The sequence below is a fragment of the Monodon monoceros genome, unplaced genomic scaffold, assembly GCF_005190385.1.
Source record: "Monodon monoceros isolate NGI ecotype Baffin Bay Population unplaced genomic scaffold, NGI_Narwhal_1 Super_Scaffold_2, whole genome shotgun sequence".
Taxonomy (NCBI): domain Eukaryota; kingdom Metazoa; phylum Chordata; class Mammalia; order Artiodactyla; family Monodontidae; genus Monodon; species Monodon monoceros.
In genome coordinates this window covers 104,539,252-104,560,941 of record NW_021703776.1, presented here as the reverse complement: position 1 = coordinate 104,560,941, position 21,690 = coordinate 104,539,252, and the positions used below count along the sequence as shown (strand labels likewise).

The 21,690-nt window shown below is 54.8% G+C and overlaps 1 protein-coding gene across 1 annotated transcript in view; it reads left to right on the top strand.

The window, feature by feature from the left end:
- The first annotated feature begins 8,002 nt into the window (after positions 1–8,002).
- PTPRN2 (protein tyrosine phosphatase receptor type N2) overlaps positions 8,003–21,690 on the top strand; it is a 529,168-nt gene continuing 515,480 nt past the window's right edge. The window contains exons 1-2 of the mRNA XM_029234487.1: positions 8,003–8,050; positions 13,803–13,916. Of these exons, the coding sequence (XP_029090320.1) occupies positions 8,017–8,050; positions 13,803–13,916 (148 nt within the window). The 5' untranslated portion in view covers positions 8,003–8,016. The remainder of the gene's footprint in view (positions 8,051–13,802; positions 13,917–21,690) is intronic.

Below are 21,690 nucleotides of genomic sequence, written 5' to 3'. Positions count from 1 at the left end.
AAAATGGCACCATTATGCGGGATACGGGGAGGGGGACGGACCCGGTACCCCCCGCCTTACCCGGCCGCTCACACTCCCCCAACCCCCCCCTCCCCCCTCCTCCCTCCCCCTCCCTCCTCCTCCCTCCCCTCCCTCCCTCTGGAAGGTGGGCAAGACCCTCTTCAGTAGGTGGGACAGGAGTGGGTGCAGAGGCAAGTGATGGATGGCTGTTTTTGAGTAACTGTCACCGTCCAGATAAGACGAGGGCTACAGATTCCGTCCCCGTCCCCGTATCCCGCATAATGTGCCATTTTCATTCGGTGCTGCTCACAGCCCTAAGCGCCAGGCCTTTCTGTTCTTCTCTGAATAGTCAGTGGAATGTTCCGGGCTGATAAGAGAGGCGGCCTGGTTCCCTGGCAACGGGCTGGAGCAGAGGGCTGCTGATGGGAGATTAGCTGCCTCAGATAAACCACCTCGCTTCCTGCTGCTTGTCTGTGTGCTCAGGACAGACGACAGCAAAAAAGACTGGCCGGTGTGTCAGCCCAGGCCAGGCCCTCGCCTGTGGGCAGGGACACCCCACCCAAGAGCTTGCAGCTGAGGCCTGCAAATCGGGCGCAGTCAGTGGTTTGGTGTTTGCTTCTTCATCTTTTTTTTTTTTTTTTTGCGGTACGCGGGCCTCTCACTGCTGTGGCCTCTCCCATTGCGGAGCACAGGCTCCGGACGCGCAGGCTCGGCGGCCATGGCTCACGGGCCCAGCCGCTCCGCGGTATGTGGGATCTTCCCGGACCGGGGCACGAACCCGTGTCCCCTGCATCGGCAGGCGGACTCCCAACCACTGCACCACCAGGGAAGCCCTGCTTCTTCATCTTTTAATTGTCTTTCTTCCGGTAAATGCCCCTTAGTGTAGTTGAGACCCTGCCGGCGTCTGGGAGCTGTCTTCCTGCACACAAGCCCCGCGTCCACTCCACTCTCGTCTGCCCTTGAATCTTGGCTTTTATATCCTGGTTTTTGTAAAAGAACGTGGGATTGTAGAATTGGAAGAGAGGTTCAGATCATTTGGTTCCTCTCTGTTATTTTCAGAAACAAACCAACAAAATTCAAACCCCAAGCCCCTGACTACCAGAGAGGCTGAGCATAGGGTGAAAGTCACACAGCCCTCTGGGCTCCTCCAGGCTGCGCTTCCGAAGGCGCTTCCTGCTTCCCAGCAGCGATTTCAAGGGTGACCATGGTGCGTTTTGTTTGGTCTACATGAACATTCTCTCCCCGCGACAGTCCATCCAACTTCCCCATAGAAAATGCAAAGACAATTTGGCTATTAGAAGTTGTGCTTTAGCTTTTTTTTGATGTTATCACTTGTCCACATATCTGACTCCTAGAGAAGACATGAGGCTCCATCTCCATCTCTGCGAGGCTGGTGCGCGTTAAGACAGGCCTCTTATTCATTTACTCAGAGGCATGCCTTGGGCCTGTGTTGCAGGCCAGCACTGGGTTTACGCTAGAATTCTGGTCACCTTTCAGTTGGGAGTTTACTATCATGATTTTTAATTATGTTCTGCTTTCCTCTGACGACAGTAGCAACAAAAGTAAGGAAGCGGCAAAGAGCTGTAGCGTGAGTCGGATGAATTTGGAGTTGAAATGGGAAATCCTAGCCGAGGAGCAGAGGGAAGCAGCCATGCTGCCCTCGGCGGTCAGGCTGCTGCACCGAGTCTTACATTTGCCTGGAGTCCCCAGCCTGTGGGAGAAAGGGGGGAAAACAATAGACTATATGCGGTTTTCTAAAAAATATAAACGTTCACATATGAGGTGAAACAAAGAGGGACGAGTGACTCAGAGTCCAGGGAGGGTTTTATCAACAATTCTGCAGTCAAACCGGCTTTATTGTCCTTATGCTTAAAATGACCATCTTTTACATTAGCTGTCTTATATCCCAACAGTGAGGATTTTAATAATTTATTGAACTGCCACAGAGGCAGAGCCACGAAGACATCTGGCATGGGTGTATGTGTGTGAAAGAGTGTGAAAAAATTCTCCACCATAAAAAAAGATGGGACTTAAGGCTCAACGGCTGTGACCTCAGTCCTGAGAATGAGACGCCTGGAGGATGGTCAGTGCTGGGTCCTGGAAGCGGGGCAGCGGCCGAGGGGCCGAGCTTGCCCCCGTCGGAGGCCGGCTTCTTCTCCACGGTCTCGGGCCACAGGAGCGGCACTCCTCTCCGCCTAGGGTCCTCTGGATTTCGTCCCCTTGGGCCGCCTGTGTGGACAGCAGTCCCTGTGATGTCCAGGTGGTGGACACTGGATCTTGAGCGTGGCTGAGCAGCTCTGCAAAGCCTGGTGCTTTGGGGACTGGAATGAACCTCCGCCCGCCTGGTGCTCTCGGGGCGAGGCCCCCGGCTGCTAGAGGGCAGCACCACGCAGGTCTCTGGCTGTGGCGGCCGCCTCTGTTCAGTTCTCTGTTCAGACACAAGTGGACAGACGGGCCCAGTGCAGGGAGGAGCCGGTGCTGGCGGGGGCTGGCTGCCACTCTCGGAAGGGGTGAAGGTGGGCAGTTCCTGCTCTCAGAGCAGCTGCAGTGCAGAGGCTCCTGGTGCCCCACGGGCTTTCACGCAAGCCCAGAGCGTTCGAACCAGAATGGATCTTGGAAAATATCTAATTCAGCTGTTGTGTTTTAGGAACTGAGGCACAGAGAAGGGAAGTCACATGCCCGGGGTTGCACAGCAGGCTGGCGGCAAAGCTGGGACTGGAGCCTGTTTCCTGCTATTGTCTCCTCGCCCTTTAGTAGAACTCGGTTATGAGGCAGACGCGGTCCTTCAGGCCTGAAGCGAGCATGAACTGCAGCTTCAACGTCGTGCTCAGCAGTGTGGAAGCCGTCCGACCAGGATCTTCTTAGGACTTAGCCCAGAGCGGTGTGTTGTCTTTCCACCCAGACTTTAAATTTTACTCTGTTGTCACCGGTTGATGGAAAACCGTGGGCGCCAAAGCATCAGACCAGGGCCAAGGGTGAGGGTGGCTGCAGGCGGCGCGCGCCCTGGTGGTGAGCGGGGGTCAAGGGCGGCGGCGACCCAGGCAGGTCACCCGGCCCCTCAGGACTTCAGCCTTCCGGTCTGTGGGACGAAAGGGCCTGAACACAGTACAGGCTGCTGCTCTCTTCAGCTCTGGTTAAAAGCCCGTGTATTCCAGAATCCCGGGGCGTGGTCTGCGGGCTGAGGCGCGGAGACCCAGGCGCTGGGGCACGAGCATCGGGCAGGTGGCCAGGCCGGGGTCTGGCCGTGGTGGAAGAGAGCAGAAGCCAGGAAGACGGAGGAAGCGGCTCAGAGAGGTTAGCGCCTCCACTGGGGATCTGTTGCTGCTCCCGCCTAGATGGTCCGATTCCAGCAACTGGAAGCCATCCTTCGTGATGCTGAGTTGGGTTTTCTTTGCAGGAAGGGCTGAGCTTTGGAGGCTCAGGTGTGATTCGGCTTTGACAGTCAGTGCTGTGCTCAGGATCCCAGATGCCAGCTCCCACCGGCTGGCTCTGGAGGCCCAGAACTTTCTGTGCCGGCGCCCCAAACACTTCGGTCTTCAGGGGTCGGAAGTCCCTAAAGAGTTTAGCTGCAGCCGGGTGTGGGTGGCGGCCTTGCACAGACCCAGCCCGCCTTGGCTGTCGGTGATCGGCCGGGCTGTTCTAAGGGAAGCACCGCACGGAGCCGGTGGCAGGGTCAGCGGAGGAGGCTCCTGGCGTTTGGGGGGGGCCTGTGCGCCCTCTCCTTGGCTCTCTGCACGGCCGGAGCCTAAACCACCGCTGAGGAAGGCCTCCAGGTCACGCGGACGGCCTTCCACGTCGGGGTCCGGCTGTGCGGGGGCAACCCCGGGGGGATGGGCGGCAGGGCCCCCGCCGGCCCGTGGCGCCCAGCAGGCTGCAGGCTCTGCCCTCTCCCACCTCCCCAAGTGCGTTCCTGAGGCTGTTTACCCCAGAAAAGTGCGATGCCCCCCGGAGTCCCCAAAAGGTAGCTTTGGTTTTGTTTAATGGGATCCCCGTGGGTCCTGGAAGCTGGTTCTGATGCGACCTGGTTGCCTCAGCACGAGGTTGTACAGTTCACACCTGTGGATGGTTGGGTCAGCAGCCGCCAGGCGTCTCTCACCCCAGGGTCCCGCTGGGAGGAGGGGCCAGGGCGCCAGCGCCCACGTGAAGCTGGAGAAGTGTGTCCTGGCCGGCTGGGGGCTCTCCCCAGGCCACCGCTTCCCTGTGTGTGTCCCGGGAGCCCTCAGAAGCGGGCCTGCTGAGCCATGCCCTAATTCTACATTTAAGGTTTTGAGGGACTTCCATACTTTACACGGCGGCCGCATCTCTGTACATTCCCAGCAACGCTGCACGGGGACTAGTTGTGTAGATTGTTTGCTTCCTGAAGAAAAATCGTATTTGTCTTGATGCTTTACCTAGGTTGTTAGTTTCTTAAGATCCGGGTTCCGTCGAGTTCTCCGATCTGTCAGACACTGAGCACGTCCATGAGTCACGGCGACTATCGGATGCGTTGCCTTTGATTTTGTTTCCTTGGGAAACATGGAAGCAGCTGAGCAGTGAGGACGTCCCGGCCTCATCCAGCCCTCAGCCCTGAGCTGAGCTGGGAGTGGCGGTGTGGCAGGGCTGACCGCAGGTCTGGAGGCAGCACCGGTCTGTGGGTCCCTTTTCAGTCGGGGGAGCCCCAGCCGCCTCAGTAACCCCGCGTCTCGGCGGTCACCACGGTGGAGCTGCCTTCGCTCACCTGATCCCAGTGGGTGGGAGGCGCCGCTTCCAGGATGGCCGCGCGCAGGGGTGGGGAACGACCTCCAGAAGGCCGTGGACGCTTTCTGTGGCCGCGGGGGCGACTTGGCCGAGGTGTGGAGTCCACAGAGAGCTGTCGCTGGTGCCCACTGGCTACAGGAGCCACGTGCTGGCCAGCCCCCTTTCTCCTTCCGTCCTGGATGTGGGCTCGGGCGGTCACAATGGTGAGGGTCCTTGAGCTGCCTGAACCTGGAGCAGCTGGCCCTGCTCCCCATGCCCCGGCTGGGTGCTTCTCGTCGCAGCCACACGAGAGAGCTGGCGTGACGGTAGTAAAGAGCATGGACGCTGGAGCCAGCCTGCCACTTCCTGTGTGACCTGAGGCAAGTCGCTCAACCTCTCTGGGCCCTAGTTTTCCCAACAGAGAAAGGGGACCGTGATAGCTTAGACCACTGAGGACTGTCATAGGATTAACCGGGTTGAGTGTGTCAAGAATGGGGCCTGGCACTCCGTAACCGTCCATAAACGTTCACTCTTATTTTGAGAGCTGACATACACGGGACCACAGGGATTTTAGAGAACAAGACACTCCATCACTGTAGCGTAACTATGACGACCACGTTTTCTATGTCAAAAACTGGGATCACGTTCTGAAAGGAGGCTTGTGCTCTGCTGATGCCAAACAGTGCAGGGAGGCCATTTGGAGGATCCTGGCTGGACCCGCAGGCATTACGGTGGGAGCTGGGGCTATAACTTTGGGTGACTCCCGACCCTCTGTGTGAAGTGGGCTGATGGGGCCCATGTGCAGCACGTTCCTGGGAGTATGTCTGGGACTCGACGAGTTATTACAAGTAAAATGCTCAGGAAAGCGCTTGGACGGGAGCAGGCTCTGTTCTTTGCCGTCTTCACACTCTCCCCACGTGGGCGGGCCTGACCTCTGCTTGGCTGTGCCCTGACCCCCAGCCCGGCCCCTTGGCCTGGGGCTCAGTACCAAGTTTACCTTCCCGGACCTCATTCCACTTTGCAGGGTGGGGAAGTGGACCACTGACATTTACAGAAGGGGTGGTGGGGTATCACCACCTCCTGAGCCCGGGGGCCTGAGCTCAGGCCTCTGTCGGTCCCCGGCCGTGCTCTGCACACGCTGCCCCATCACAGGAGCCTGGAATTGCATTCCCCGAGAATAGAAACAATTTTATAGCCTCGCTGCACAAGTGCATGTGGAGGGTATTCTATCAATTCAAAGAAAAGAGTTTTCTCTTCTCCGGAGAATTCTTTTCAACAGGGTAGTGGTTCCGGGCTGCTGTTACCTTTCTCTTCTCCAGAAATGTCTGGGGAGGACTTTTTTCTTGCTGCCGCACCCCTGGGGCTCTGAGGGAGCACTGGGTTCCTTCTTATGCGACGATAGTGTAAGAGGTCCTGTGCGATCAAGGGAGCCCTGGGCAGCATGGTGGGGAGGCCCAGGCTTCCTTGCAGGGCAGCTTCCACCTGGAGGGGTGGGTGGGGAAAAGACTGGGGTTCTGAGGGGTCCCAGAAGGGGAATCAGGAGAGAATGAAAGGGTGCTCCAGCCTGGAACGTCAGGACACTGGAGCCTGGGGCTCCCCGGGCTGGCCTGCGAGCCTGGTGCAGGTGGCTGTCGATAGACGGGGAGACTGCCTCGTCGTGGACTCTGCAGACGCGGGACTGCAGACCCTGGCTTTGCTTCTCCAGGGGCGAGGGGTGTGTGCGTGCCTGAGGCCTGATTAACGGGCCGCGGGCTTGGTGCTGAGGGGGTAGGGATGCCTCTGCAGTGGGGCCCCTTGGTGTGGCCTGTGCTTGGCACTTCCTCTGTGGTGACAGCTGTCCCGCCGGGCATGAGGGGCACCTCCAATCCAGAGGGGAGGGCACAGGTGCCCTCGGCCCGTCAGGCTGAGCCTGCGCTCTGAGCACCCACGGGGTCTCCCGCAGGGCCCCGCACAGTGAGGTGCGCCCGCGTCCGTGTAGCCCGGGGTCCGAGGCCCCAGGCTGGCCGAGGTGGAGCCGCGAGTGCGGGGAAGGTGAGGCTCGTGCGCGTGCGCCCCGCCCTGGGGAGGGCTCCTCAGGGACGAGGCTGGGTCGCTGCGCCCAGTGCCCTGAGGGGGACACGGCACAGGGTCGGCGTGGGAAGGCTCCCAGCTGCTCTTCTGCGTGTGCACGGCGAGTGTGCGCGAAGCTTGTGCGAGTGTGTGTACACGTGTGGCGGTGTGTGCGTTGTGCACGCACGTGCTCGTGTGCATTTAGTCGTGAGCGTGTCAGCTTGTGTGTGCACAGGCGTGTGTGCAAGCCTGTGTGTGTCTTGCTGCCCTGCCTCCCTAGTCGCAGTGGCTGGCGCGGGTCCGGCGGGGGCGTCCACGGCCTGAGCGGCAGAGCTGCGGCCGAGGCTGCCGAGGACCCGGCGCCGCATGCGGGGCGGAGCCGCGAGGGGTCACTGTTGCCGCCTTGTCCTTCCTGCCACCTTCCCGCTGGGAGAGGGGACAAGCAGGCCGTCTTACCAAGTGTGACGGGCAGCTCCGCGTGGAGCAGCGGGCGTGGCCCGCGGGCCGGGCGTGGGCCGGGTCCCCTGAAGGTGCCGCCGGAGGCCCCGTGGCCTCGCCTGCTGTGCCCGCCTGCCTTGCCATGGGCTGCTGTAGACAGATTTCTGTTGTTACTCTCATCCCACGGCTGGTCCCCTCACGAGGGGCATGAACATGAGTTTGGTGCCTACTGTCCACAGTGTTTTGAGGACCTGCATGATGCCACAGCGTGTGATCACCTGCGGTTGTGGAAAGGGGCGAGGCTGCTGCCCTCGCAGGCTCATGGCCTCTCCCCTGTGAGGGAAGGGATTCTGACGCAGATGACTCATACTGTGTCTCTCACCGGCCCCATGATTGCTTTACAGCCGCCTCTGGCGCCCCCTCATTTCCAAGGACTTTATCATTGTGGCCTCTGCTGCCTAATCTCTTCTTGCTGCAAAATCAAGAACATTGATCTTGAGGTTTCCAGGCAACCAAGATAACACGTTTACACGTGCGTGTTATGTACGCGCATAAACGAGTCACACAATTGCTGAGCAGCTGGGTACGTTGCAATAATTTGTAAATGTGCCCTCAGCTAATTAGCCCAGTTTGAGAGTCGAGGTTAGGTGATCACATTGTCTTTATTAATCCCCCGTCCTATGATCTATTCCCAGAGATAATGAAGAAATGTAAAAAAAAGACATATAACAAACAAAAACAGGCAAAGACCTTAGAAAAGGAGGAAAGAGGATGGAATGTTACGGGAGCAAAGAAAATATTTACTTCACTGAAATGAACGGTACCAAAGCCTGCACAACTGAGAAAGGTTGGTAACCTGGCAGGAGCTGCCTGGTGGGCCCAGGCGGAGAGGGTCCTGGAAGGTGGAAGGCAGTCCATCCCAGCGCTGGGGTCTGGGTGGGGGGTCCTCCCATGGTCTCAGGATAAAGATGGCTGTGAAACCGGGGGTCTCAGCAGGTGCACGATTAGGTTCCATAGGCTTTTTTCTTAGAAGGTCCTTTAACGCCAACCCGAGGCACATCACTGAAGGGACACGTAGCAAAAACAGGTGTCTCAGGGGGAGCCTAAACTGACTTGTTCCAGCCCATGGCTGCCCGCTGGCCTGACCTGATGGTTCTGGGTCGTTCTCTGAGACACCCAGCACGCAGCAGTCCCTGAAAGCCGTGGCATCTTGAGGGTGAAGGCTCAGCGTCTCCACGTGTCCCTCCCCCAAGCAGAGGTGCACTAGGCCCGCCTTCTCCATGTGTGAGGCTGGGAAGTGGATGTGCTCAGGGCGGGGGGGGGTGGCAGCACCTGAGCCTGAGTATGAGACGGGAGGAGGCGCAGTGTTGGCTGAGAAAATATGGAGACACGTGCTCTTCGTTTGCTGTCCCCACTGTGAGCCCCTGTTTTGCCTCAGTGATTCAGGTCCTTAATCCAGCCAGGTCATCTGCTGGGAGTTGAAGACTTCTAAATCTACGTGAGGGTTCTAGCTAGTGGTGTTACAGATTTCTCTGGGCATCTCTGTTTTATTCCAGGCAAACGCAGAATCACCAGTTAATCAGATACAGATATTTATTTAATCCACAGTGGCTGCAGAGCGCGGTGTCAGATGCTTGGGAAGTTGAAGGGGTGGGAGCTGTGACGCCTGCCTTCTAGGAGCTCGGGCACTCCTGGACCAGAGAAGTATGTTGGTGCCCAAGGGTTGGGGGGTGAGGGGGGGTCTTGTCGACATGGAGATGTGAGTGCATGTGTGTGCACACGCATGTGGTGGTGAGGCTGGCGATACACGCAGTCCCACATTCTCAGGGGGAAGTGATCTGGAAAGCTGGTCCAGGAGGCGGCCTTGAGACGGGCCTGCATCGGTGTTGAGGGGATAGTGATGGTTATGAGTGAAAGTGACGTTTGCCTGTAGAGATAGTGCTCTGAGGGGAGCTGGTTAAAACAGGTGAACAGACAAGATAAACAAGCAGTTTTTTCACATTCTTCCAAAAATCCAACCAAAAAATTGTTAATATTTTCCCTTCCCAGTGGAAGAAATCAGCCTCCCAGTTCTAGGTGACTGACAATCAGAGTGTCTCTAAACAGAGCTTTTGCTCCCAGAACTTCTGGTCTGTGGTGCTTGGTTGGCTGGGAGATGGCCATCTGCTTTCTCAGGGCCTCAAACATCCCTTCCATTCCTATCTTTAGACCCATCCAATCTCTGGTCCCCAGAGGCAGTGGGGATCCGTCTTCCGCTCTGCAGAATAAATGGGGGATGTGGGGACAGCTTCAGAATTCCGCTGAGTTCCCCAAGTTTGGGAAGTCCAAGTCCATGCCTGCATCTGTGGTTGCTGTGGTCACCTCCCACAGAGGTCTGGGGGGTGACTTCCTCCTGGAGGGATGCAGTCTCCCTCCCCTGGAGGCCCGTGGGCAGTGCTTGGGGCCAGTGGCCATCAGGAGGCCGCCGCTGTTTCCCCACCTCTGCCAGCCAGCCTCAAGAGGGCTTTGTTACTACTTTGGAGAAACATACGTTCTATGAGCCGCCTCTCAGAATACCCCCTTGAGCCCAGAGCCTCTGTGGGACACAGACACGGGGGTGGGACCATCCTGTAGCTGGGCAGCATCGGTGTCCTGTGGGCTCACCTCCGAAAAGGCTACGGGTCTGGCTAGTTCTTCCATCTCCACCGCCCGCGCTGAGCCACCCCCTCTGCACGAGCAGCCCCCTTCAGCTCCGTGGCTCCTGGCAGAAAGCGACCCCCGCCTACAAGGCCCTGGCAGCTCCTGCAGCTTCCGGAGGAAGGCCGAGCCCTCCCCACGCCCTTGTGTCTGCCTGACCTGCCCAGCTCGCTCCAGCCTGGAGCTCTGTCACTCTTGGTCCCGGAGCCCCAGTGACCAGGCGCCTCCCTCCCTCTGCAGGTCCAGCTCCCCAGCCTGCAGGTCCTCGCCAGCCCTGCGCGGGCCAGCCGCTTCTCTGGGGCCTCTGCCTGTGGCACGGGGCTACTGCCCCTCCTTCCTGCTGTCCTCGTAGCCTGTCCACTGTGGCCCACGTCACAGTTAGAGGTGAATAATTTGCGTGTGCTTAGCGCTGTGGGGCCGTCTGCCCTGTGAGCTGGAAGCCCCTGAGAGCGGAGCCGCTGTTGTTCGTCTTTGCCCCGAGTGGACGTCCCACGGCTGTGCTGCCTGTTGGTCCAGCGGGACGTTAGAGCAGGGCCGTGTCCGGGGGTCGGGGGCAGCACAGAGCAGCGTGCATGGGGACGAGTCCACTCACTGGAGAGGGAAGGGGCCTCACAGATTCGCTGTGGACACGGGACCGGACATGCTCAGAGGTGTGCCGACGAGAGTGGACGCCGTCCTCCAGCAGAAGCAGAGAAAAAAGTAATGAAGTTGTTTGTTGAGGAATAAGTGAGGGAACCAGGTTTCTGGGACAGAGGTATTAGAAACATCTGTTTCTGGGGTGAGTTTAGAGGTTGGAAGAGCAGCTTCCTTGTTCTTGTGGTGAGTTTGGCAGTTAAACAAGTGTTAGAGGCTGTGTGTATCTATACACACATACACGTGGACACCAATGCACACACATACACATAAACATGTACGTACACAGTAGACACGTATACGCCCATACACACATGGAGGTAGACACATACATACACAGTACATGTACACATATACACACATTCACATACATATACACAACACACATCTACATATGCTTACACACATTTGCAGGCATGAAAACACACATATGTAGACACAGTACATAGCACACACATGCGTGTACACTTATACCTTGGTGTCCTTTAAATATGGTGGTAAAGATGAACGACATTATTGAAAAATGCATTGGGTAAGACAATAATGAGCACAGCACACCTACTAGAACAGCCAAGATCCAGACACTGACAACACCATACGCTGGCGAGGAGCAACAGGGACCCTCACTTCTGGTGAGGACACACAGGGGGCAGCCGCTGGGGACAAAAGCTTGGTGGTCAATTACAAAACTAGACAGACTCTTACCATAGGATCCGGCAGCTGTGCTCCTTGGCATTTACCCAGAGGAGCTGAAAACATGTCCACACAAAAACCTGCATATGGATGTTTATAGCAGCTTTATTCATAGCCGCCCAAACCTGGAAGCAACCAAGATGTCCTTGGGTAGGTGAATGGGTAAATAAACGGTGGTGCATCCAGGTAGTGGAATAGTGTTCAGTGTTAGTAAGAAATGGCTGTTGAGCCTCAGAAAGACATGGAGGAGCCTGAAATGAATATGACTGAGTGAAGGAAGCCAGTCTGAGCAGGCTGTGTTCTGTATGATTCCAACCATATGACATGCTGGACAAGGCAAATTTATGGAGACAGTGAAAAACATCACTGCTTGCTGGCGTCAGGGAGGAGGGAGGGATGAACAGGTGGGGCACAGGGGATGCTAGGGCAGTGAGAATACTCTGTATGACACTGTGATAAGTGGATACACGTCAGTGTACATTTGTTCAAGCCCATAGAAGTACAGCACCAAGAGTAAACCCTAACATGAACTATGGGTTCTGTACCCGTATGCTGATGGCGTGTCAATGTAGGTTCGTCAGCTGTAACAAATGCGCCATTTGATGGGAATGTTGATAATGGGGAGGCTGTGCCTGCATGGGGGCAGGAGGTTTATGGGGAGTCTGTGTACCTTCCTCTTAATTTTGCTGTGAACCCAACACTGCTCTGAAAAATAAAGTTTATTAATTAAAAGAAGCTCCTGGGGACAGTGTCTCTACCTCATCAGTGTGGCTGGAGTCTAGGGGTGAAGAGCGTCCAGGGTTAGCTTTCAGACGATCCAAACAATTATTAGCTAACACTGATTCTAAAAGCACAAACAATATTATGTGTTACGTTATCTATAGTCTAAATATATGTTTAAAAGAAGGGTTTCAAGAAAATCTGATGTACATTTTTCTTAGAATATATTTACAACGTGTACACCACAAACCAGATTGAAAGAATGAAGCCGTCACACTTGAGAAAGGAGAGAATTTACCTGGGACACTCCAAAACAGTGAGGAAATGTCTTTGCCCGTATTCTCCTCTGTGACAGCCTGAGTGGTGGGGTGTTTCCTGCGGGAGGGGCTCTCAGACACGTCCCCGGAAGCGAGGCTACCTGCAGGCGCTTAGCTGGTCGCTGATACGGACCTGACTTTTCTGCCTGCCACTCAGCTCAGCTACTGATCCCTCCCTACACTCCAGCCTCGGTTTTCTCATCTAAAACGTTGGGTTGGACTGTTTTAATGCTCCTTCCATTCCCTGGTTTCAAGATATTTCCACTTGAAGAGGGACATGAAAGTTCCGGTGTATTCTGGAGCGTTCTCACCCTTCTCTCCTTGCCCCACACGCCAAGCACACCACCCACTGGCATGGAGTTCTTTGCATGAAACGGAGTCAGAGGACAGGGACACTTACCATCTGTGTTCCAGCCGAGCAGACCGTCCATCTTGCTGGGGGGCGGCAGTGGGGAGGAGACCCTCCGTCTGAGACAGCTGGCCCCGGATCACTGGTGGCAGTTGGGTTAATTTCAGCAGCGCTCACCGAGCGGGGGCAGAGGCTGAAGGTTGGACTCCTCACGTGGCCGCTGTCTGCCTGCTCCCAGCAGCCCAGCAGCCCGGCAGGTTGCCTCCCGGATTCTCTGGGCTTTGCAGAGGCCCACGGAAATCCGGGAGGTGCTTGTGAGAGGACACTTACGATGACTCTCTGCTGCTCACGCAGGGTGTCCGCCTTGAGCACACGTGGAACATGCGAGCAGCAATCGCTGATCAGCCTGGTGCTGGGCAAATGCGCTTCTGCTAATTAAACTGGTTGCATTTGAAAGGCAGTGGACAATGGAAGCGCTTTCCCCCTGCGCCAGCCTGACGCTGTAGATGCCGCCCTGGGTGAGGCCCTGGGTCCTGAATTAGCCTTTTGTACCCAAGGCGGTGATTTGAATGTTTGAACCCCCATAGGAAGCTTGTCTCAAAGTGAACAATTTGCTGAATAAAGACTAATTAGGGTCTAAATTAATTAGAAGGTGCGGTTTGAAAAGATGTTGATGAGCAGAGTCTGTCATTTCAGACAAATAGGACAGAGCAGGATAATGGGTCCCCATTAATATCTCACTGTTCCTGGAGCCCCCCTTCTTCACCGCGTTCTGAGGAGGCCCCCTGGAAGCCAGCCCTGCCGGGGCTCCATGGCCCCACCACCAGCGCCTCCTGCAACTGGGCACTTACGTTCCTAGGCGTCCTGTTTCTCATCTGGAAGACCGGCCCTGAAGACTGTTGACCATTTGGTCACTGGACAGGCAGAAGCAAAGCTTCACATCGAAAGTGTGAAAGTCTCTGCTGGCAAATGACAAAAAGGCGGGGGCTGGGCAGGGAGGGCTGGAAAGTAGACTAAAAACCCAAACCACGCTGGACTCAGCCTTTGCATCTGTGGTTTCCACGAAGCTCTGCTTTTCACCTAAAACACTGTCACTTTGCAGGTGCTTCTGATCCTGGCAGCTCCTCGGAGCCTCGCCGCCAGCCGTGGCCAGGGCTTCCTGGCCGTCTGTCTGTCTCCTCTCTTACCTGACCTGCCTCCCTTTGTTGCAGACGGAGCGTTTGGACGGTGTCAGGAGCTTCCAGCCGTAGACGTGCACCACTACGAAGTGTCGCCAGGGGTCCTGCAGCACCTGACAGCCACCCTGAGGGCGCTCTCCCGCACAGGTACGCAGGCCGGGGCCCAATCCACGCCCTGCTGCTGGGCCAGCAGCCGCTACGGCGCCAAGTGCTTGGAAGACATGTTGCTTCTTCTTAAAAGCCCTTGGCCTCTTAGGTGTGAGGAGTTAGAAAAGGGCCGAGCCAGCCAGTGTGCGATGGGCGGGGGCAGGTGGCCTGGGTCCCTCCTGGGTTCGAGGTGGTCCCGGCAGCCGTGGCTGGCGCTGCCGGTCAGTGAGGGTGGGGGGGTGGCCGTGTGTGTCGCTGCAAAACGGCCGCACTGCCGGAGCCCCGTTCCTAGTGTCCCAGCCCAGCCGCCCGGCTGCTCGGTGGCCCACAGGCAAGTGTGCAGTCTTGAATGAGGCCCGGGAGCAGGCCAGGCGCAGCCTCCCCAGGGAGAGACGTTTTCTGCAGAGGATGAACCCTGAGGGTCTGCGCTGTGATTCACCTGCCGCGGCCTTCCCGGGCTCCTGCAGCATCGGGTCTGCCGTGGACCCTCGGAGCGCAGGCATCTCCCCTGGGCACGTGGGACCGTGGCTGCCTCCTGCCCACAGTGTCCTCAGTGTACCGGTGTCCCCTGCATGAGGCCCGTGAGAGGAAAGGCGATCAGGGTCCCAGAGCCCCAGACGGCGCCGAGGGCTGGAGCGCTGACACGTGGCGCTGTGGCTGGCCTGGCCCGTGAGAGCGGGCTTCCTCTGATGACTGCTCCCGCGGGCAGGGGAGCAGGTGCCGTGGGCTGTGCCACTCGCTCCGGCAGAGAAGACACGTGGCAGCGGCGGCGGTGGCGGTCGGCCCCATGTGGGTCCCTTCATGGAACCCACCGCCGTCCTCCAGGACACGCCGCCGTCTGCGGACGGGCGTGGGAGTCCTCACCCTGCTTGGTGGTGGCACAGACCTCTGCAGTCCCTCCAGGAATGGGATGTTGCTTTTGGTCTATGATGTCGTGAGTGGAAACTGCGGTGTGTGGTGGTCTTAAGTGGAGGCGCTTTGGGTGCCTTTCCCGTGTGATACCCTCACTCCGCAGGTCAGGGAACAGGGTGGGGATTCTGGCAGCCGCCGAGTATGTGCATTCCGGAGCCGGGGAGTAACCACAGGATGGGTTTGCTCACCTGCCCCATAAGCCCCTGTGTGCCTGGCGGGCCTTGGTGATGTTTTGGGTCTTCTGGTGTTACTGTCAGTTGAGAGCCGGTGTCCAGTGGTCACGGAAGGGTGTGCTGACGTCCTTTTCCTCAGCGCACAGCTGCCCCGGTAGAAGGCTGCAGGCCCCTGTTGGAGGCTGGGGGCGAGATGAACACGATGAGGGTCTGGCTCGTGTAGCAGAGACTTTCCTCCAGGGGGCCTGCTCCCACCCATCCTTCAAGGGGCTCTGGTCTGTGACATGGAGGTTCCAAGTGTGGAAATGGTGGAGGGGCTGTGACTATGTTGGCGATTCAGTAGATGTAGAACTTTCCTGCTGGTGCAGGTCCCTGGATGCTGGTGGAAGGCCCATCTCGTCCAGCTCTAGGAACACTGCCAGCAGCTAACCAATGCCCCAGGCCTCGTGGGCCAATTTCTTCTGATCAATTCCCTGTGGTGACCACATCCCCTTCTCTTTGGCACTTAAGTGCCCCCACTTGGCCCCTGCCTCCCCAAGGCGCCATCATCCTGGTGCACTCAGGGGTCCCAGATGAATGGAAGCAACTCCCAGTGTATTCCTGACACGCATGGGCATCTCTGTGAGCCCTTCGAGGATGCTGGGACCCATGAACTTATTTCTCGTGCTCTCTGGACCCTCCTGGGGTCATGGGCAGGTCGATTGTGCTGATCTCTCTAAGCCTTTGGGCACATGCCTCTGTCACGTAAAAAGGGAGTTCTGGTGTTTCCACTTCTCTTCAGTAGGGACCTTGTGTCCCTATTTATGTCAACCGGCGGTGGAGACTGCTGGAGCCGTTGGCTGGAGAATCTGTGCTTCGGGGCCCGTATCAGTAAACTCTGCCTGGTCCAGTTTCTGTTCATTCCGCCTTGACCTCACGTCCTGAAGATCCATCCCCACATGTGTTTCTTTTGCTACAAATTGGCAACATCATGCAGTTCTTTCATGTGCTTTGCACTCTCTGTGGCCACGCCTCACCCTCTGGGCCTGCTGGGACTGCCGTCCAGATGCGGGTTGAGATGCACAGAGAGGTGCAGGGTCAGCAGGGCAGCAAGGCCACCGCCTGGGGGGCGTTCTGGGTTCCTCAGGAGAGGAAGGGGTGCTTCTCCCGGCAGAGCAGTTCTGAGGGTTCAGTGTCCCAGCTTGGTTAAGATGTGTCCTTGTATCCCCATCCCAGTCCCCAGCACTGTGACAGAAGGCTGTGAAGCTGGGGATCCAGTGTGTATTGCGGTTCGATCTCACGGGGTCAGAATGTGAGATCATTTCAAAGGGAGTTCAAGATATATGGAGAGCACTTCATGGAGGAGGTGAAACATAGAGGAAAATAAGTTGTTGTGTTTTTTTGCGGTACGCGGGCCTCTCACCGCTGTGGCCTCTCGCGTTGCGGAGCACAGGCTCTGGACGCGCAGGCTCAGCGGCCATGGCTCACGGGCCCAGCCGCTCCGCGGCACGTGGGATCTTCCCGGACCGGGGCACGAACCCACGTCCCCTACATCGGCAGGCAGACTCTCAACCACTACGCCACCAGGGAAGCCCAGTTTTCAAATTACTAGATTTCATTGTTTTGAGCAGCTTTACATTTACAGAAAGGTTAAGCAGAAGGAGTAGAGGGTTTGCATACACTACTCCCCTGCTTCAGAAGGCTTTCTCGGTTATCAACGTCTGGCTTTGGGGTGGTACACTGACTGCAATTGATGGGTCAATACTGATACATTATTATCAACTAACATCCATAGTTTACATCAGGGTTAACTTTTTGTCTTGTACGTTCTGCGGGTTTTGACCAACGTGTAACGTCATGCGTCTACCATGATGGGATCGCATAGCGTAGTTTCACTGCCCTCAAAAGCTTCCGTGCCCCACCTGTTCACCCCTCCCTTCCCGCCAGTCCTTGGCAACCACTCATCTTTTAACTGCCTTTTCCAGAATGTCATATCATTGGGATCATACAGTATGTAACCTCTCCAGATTGGCTTCCTTCACTTAGTAAAATGCTTTGAAGTTTCTTCCATGACTTTTCATGGCTTGACAGCTTGTTTCTTTTTAGTGCCGAATAATATTCCCTTGTCTGAGTGGACCAATTTATTTATCAGTTGACCTACTGAAAGACATCTTTGTTGCTTCCAAGTGTTGGCAATTATGAATAAGCTGCTATAAACGTCTGTGTGCAGTGTTGTGCGGACATGAGTTTTCGGCTCCTTTGGGTAAATACCAAGGAGTGTGATTGCCGGGTCGTTTGGTGAGAGCACGTTTAGTTTTGTGATCACTGCCTGCCTGTCTCCTGGCAGCGGGTACGGAGGGGAGTGGAGTTACTAAACCTCTTTGAGGGGCAGTTTCTTCGTCTGGTAAATGAGGATGATCAAACAGGGCTGTTGTGAAGGTCAAACGCTGAAATCAAGTAAAATATTTTAAACCCTTTTATAAACGTAAGTCTTTCCAAGTGTTAAATATTATTTATTTGATACTCTGTTTCCGGTTGACGGAGCTATCACACAGATCATACCCGCCTATTTTTCCCAGTGGAATTACTGCAGAGTTTCTGCGAAGTTGGTTAGCTCTGTGCATCAGTTCAAAGGCCAGAAAAACAGCCACTTTCCAAGGGATGAGGATATGTTCTAGTCCTTTCCTTAGAACAGCGGTGAGGATGATGCTGGCACCACAGGTCCGCTCACTGACCGACGAGCACGGCTGTGCCCTATGGGAGCCAGTCTGGAGGTCCCCTGTGATCACGGTGCGAGGGGACAGGCGGGAAGGACATTCGGGGCCTGGAGCCGCATTCCTGCCCTTCCTGAGCCCAACTCAGTCCCTCCCCGGAACACCTGGTCCCTCCCGGGAACACCCTGTTTTTTTAAGCTGATTCCCCCGGCCAGTCCTGAGCAGGTTGCACTCGGTGTCTCGGGAGCCCTGTGGTGCCTCGCACAGAAGCTGGAGGAGTTCTTTTGGGCCTGGGGTCCTGGTTGGGGATGGTGTTTTGACTTCTGCTGCTGGTGGCTCTTTGCTGCTAGGCCACTAGAGGGCGCGTCCGAGTGGCTGGACAGGCCCGTGGCGTTGCGCTCTGTTACTTTGTACCTGGCGGCACGTTGCATTTCCTTCTGTCTTAGCGGCAGTGGAGGACTTGCCCTAGTAAGCCCGGAGGTGTAGGCGTGAAATAAGGTTTTATAGGCTAGGTTGAAAAGAAGCATCATGGGGACATTTGTGCTCTCCTAAACTGCTTGTTCTAGTACTTTCTGAACATGATTCTGTGTTTCTCCCTGGGCCCCTCTGCCGCCTAATGCTGCAGTTCTCCGTGCTCCACTCCCCCTCCCCGGGCGGCTGATTCCGGGACTCCTTCTCTGCCTCGGCCCCCGCTGGCCAGCGTGCTGGATGGAGGTGGCGGCCCCAGGCCTTACAGGTAGGCTCCCCTCCAAACTGCCCATCGTCCTTGGGTGTGAGGGTCAGTTTCTGGAGGTCAGGTCTGCAGATGTTATGGGGCGTAATGATGGATCTCAGGGGAAATCATCATCCAACTGGAGAGTCTGACGCCTGGGACCCATGTTTTCACCCTCTCGTGTGGAAAATCACAGGATGCAACCTCCCTGCCATCTCGCGGCCTCGGCAGCCGCGTCCACGGCAGAGTCGGCTGCGTGTTGCTATCGCTCGGCCTCGTCGCAGCCACTCCTCAGAGATGAGGGTCCGGTCTCAGTGACAGCCGGCAGCTTGCAGGGCCTTCCCCTTGAAGGAAGGGGAAATGGGGTTTCATTGTGCAACTTGCTTCTTCAATGTAAATACGTACGTCAAGGAGCACAATATGTTCACTTTTATTCACTATCCTTGTCTCCTGCAGGCAGCAATGTTTCATAGGTGGACACATTGTTCTCTCGTGTATTAATTTTTTTTCTTTATAAGATTTTTAGGAATTTCATGTAATGCCTGAAACATTTATATTAACATATTTCCATACAAAGAACCCAAAGAAAGTTAAATATTGGTTGTTTTCTTTTGATTTAATTTAATTTATTTTTTTGTACAGCAGGTTCTTATTAGTCATCAGTTTTATACACGTCAGTGTATACGTGTCAATCCCAATCTCCCAGTTCATCCCACCACCATCCCCACCCCCCCTGCGACTTTCCCCCCGTGGTGTCCATATGTTTGTTCTCTACATCCGTGTCTCAACTTTTGCCCTGCAAACCGGTTCATCTGTACCATTTTTCTAGTTCCACATACATGCGTTAATATACGATATTTGATTTTCTCTTTCTGACTTGCTGCACTCTGTATGACAGTCTCTAGATCCATCCACGTCTCAACAAATGACTCAATTTTTTCCTTTTTATGGCTCAGTAATATTCCGTTGTATGTATGTACCACAGCTTCTTTATCCACTCGTCTGTCGATGGGCATTTAGGTTTTTTAGGCATTTACCTGACCTTGTAAATAGTGCTGAAATGAACATTGGGGTGCATGTGTCTTTCTGAATTATGGTTTTCTCTGGGTATGTGCCCAGTAGTGGGATTTCTGGATCATATGGTAGTTCTATTTTTAGTTTTTTAAGGAACCTCCATACTGTTCTCCATAGTGGCTGTGTCAATTTACATTCCCACCGACAGTGCAAGAGGGTTCCCTTTTCTCCACACCCTCTCCAGCATTTGTTGTTTGTAGATTTTCTGATGATGCCCATTCTGACTGGTGTGAGGTGATACCTCATTGTAGTTTTGATTTGCATTTCTCTAATGATTGGTGATGTTGAGCAGCTTTTCATGTGCCTCTTGGCCATCTGTATGTCTTCTTTGGAGAAATGTCTGTTTACGTCTTCTGGCCATTTTTGGATTGGGTTGTTCGTTTCTTTAATATTCAGCTGCATGAGCTGTTTATATATTTTGGAGATTAATCCTTTGTCCGTTTATTCGTTTGCAAATATTTTCTCCCATTCTGACGGCTGTCAAATTGTGTGTCTTAAATTTTTTATCTGAATGTTTTAGGATTTTCAGATTGCACGTTTGACATCATTTTAACCCTATACAGTAAGTTAATATGATATATTTTGTTATAACTTTCATAGAATAACAGAAAATAGCAATACTCAGTATAGTATAGAAGAGTATAATTTTAAATAGTTATAATTTCAGTATTCCACCCATGCTTTCTTTTTGCTGTAAGAGGAATGCACCTTTTTATTTAGTACATTAAAAAACAACAACAGAGGCACAAAGGTTGTTCCCAGTGTCACTTAGCTGGTGCAGAATTGGGGTTAGAACTCCCAACAGCAGAGTGTAGAACAGTAGTTCTCAAAATTCTGATCTCAGGAACCCTTCATACTATTAAAAATTATTGAAGACCCCAAAGAGCTTCTGCATTTTTGTGGGTTTAGTGCTATCTGCATTTACTGTCTTAGAAACTTAAAATTGAGAAAAATTTTAAAAGCTGTGTTTTAATTCCGTTTAAAATAAAAATAGTCATAATAAACTTGTTACATAATAACCATAGTAACTCTGTCTTCCAAAACATTTTTAAAAATGTGCTAAGTGTTATGTTTTTGTTTTGTTTTAATTTTTTGCGTATTTCTTTAACGTTTGCCTTAAGAGAAAACAGTTGGGTACTCATATCTGCTTCTGCACTCATTCTAGGCAATTTCCACCCACATAGCCTCTGGAAAATTCCAGCGTAAGAGAAAATAAAATGAAAAGGGTAAATAGTGCCTTAGTATTTTATGAAAATAATTTTGACCTAATGCCCACCTTAGAGCCTCAGGGACCCATGGAGGCCCTCAGGCCACACTCTGAGAACCGCTGTAGAGAGAAAAGGGGGTGGGTTTGGAGTCAGAAGGAAGCATCAGCTCCAGCTGTGCTCCAAGCGGGCCACATCAGCTCGGCACACACGTTGTGACAGTACCCAAGCTCTCCTGGTTTCCATTTCCCTACCTGTGGAGTGTGGGCAGCACCACACGCCTTTGGTCGGGCGCCCTGGAACCAGACACTGAAACCGAGGTTCACTGTGGTCAGGTCCTTGGAGAGTGCTCAGGGCATAACACCTGTGCGGGTGATGGGAGCCTGGTTGGGCAGAGGGGGGACACAAGGGTGATGCCGCGCAGGAGGTGCGGAGCGGAGCCCAGAGGAGCTCTGGGTCTGGAGCTGGGCACAACCTTCGGAGGTGACCCCATGGGGCCGCGGGGCTTGGCCTCTGTGCCCAAGGAGGGCCAGGGCCCTGGGATATGCTCTGCCCAGGAGGAGGCTCGGGGTGGTGACTTAGGCAGAGGCCGTTCCCCGTGGCTGCGGGAACGGAGCAGATAAGGCCCCAGCTGAGAGCTGCCGGCCTGCCAGTGTCAGAGGCCGAGCCCCGGGGAGGCATGCGTGCAGCATGACTCCACCCCACAGCCACTGCATGGTGTTCCATCGTTTCTCAGACGCACTTTGTGTTCACATCTTAACACCCCTGAAATCAGGGGTGCCTCTTACATCAAGAGCACGCCGTCATTTAACCGGCAACATTTTGGCTTTTTCTTAGCAATACTGAAATGATGGTCTGTCTCAAAGTCAAAATTTCTTAGCATGGATGAAATACAGTAATACCGTCTCATAGGACTGTTCCAGTCCCAGGTGATGCGGGTGGTGCCGTTCACTAAATGCTCAGGAAATGGTGAAGCCCTTTGTCACCCACACTGAGTTATGGAGA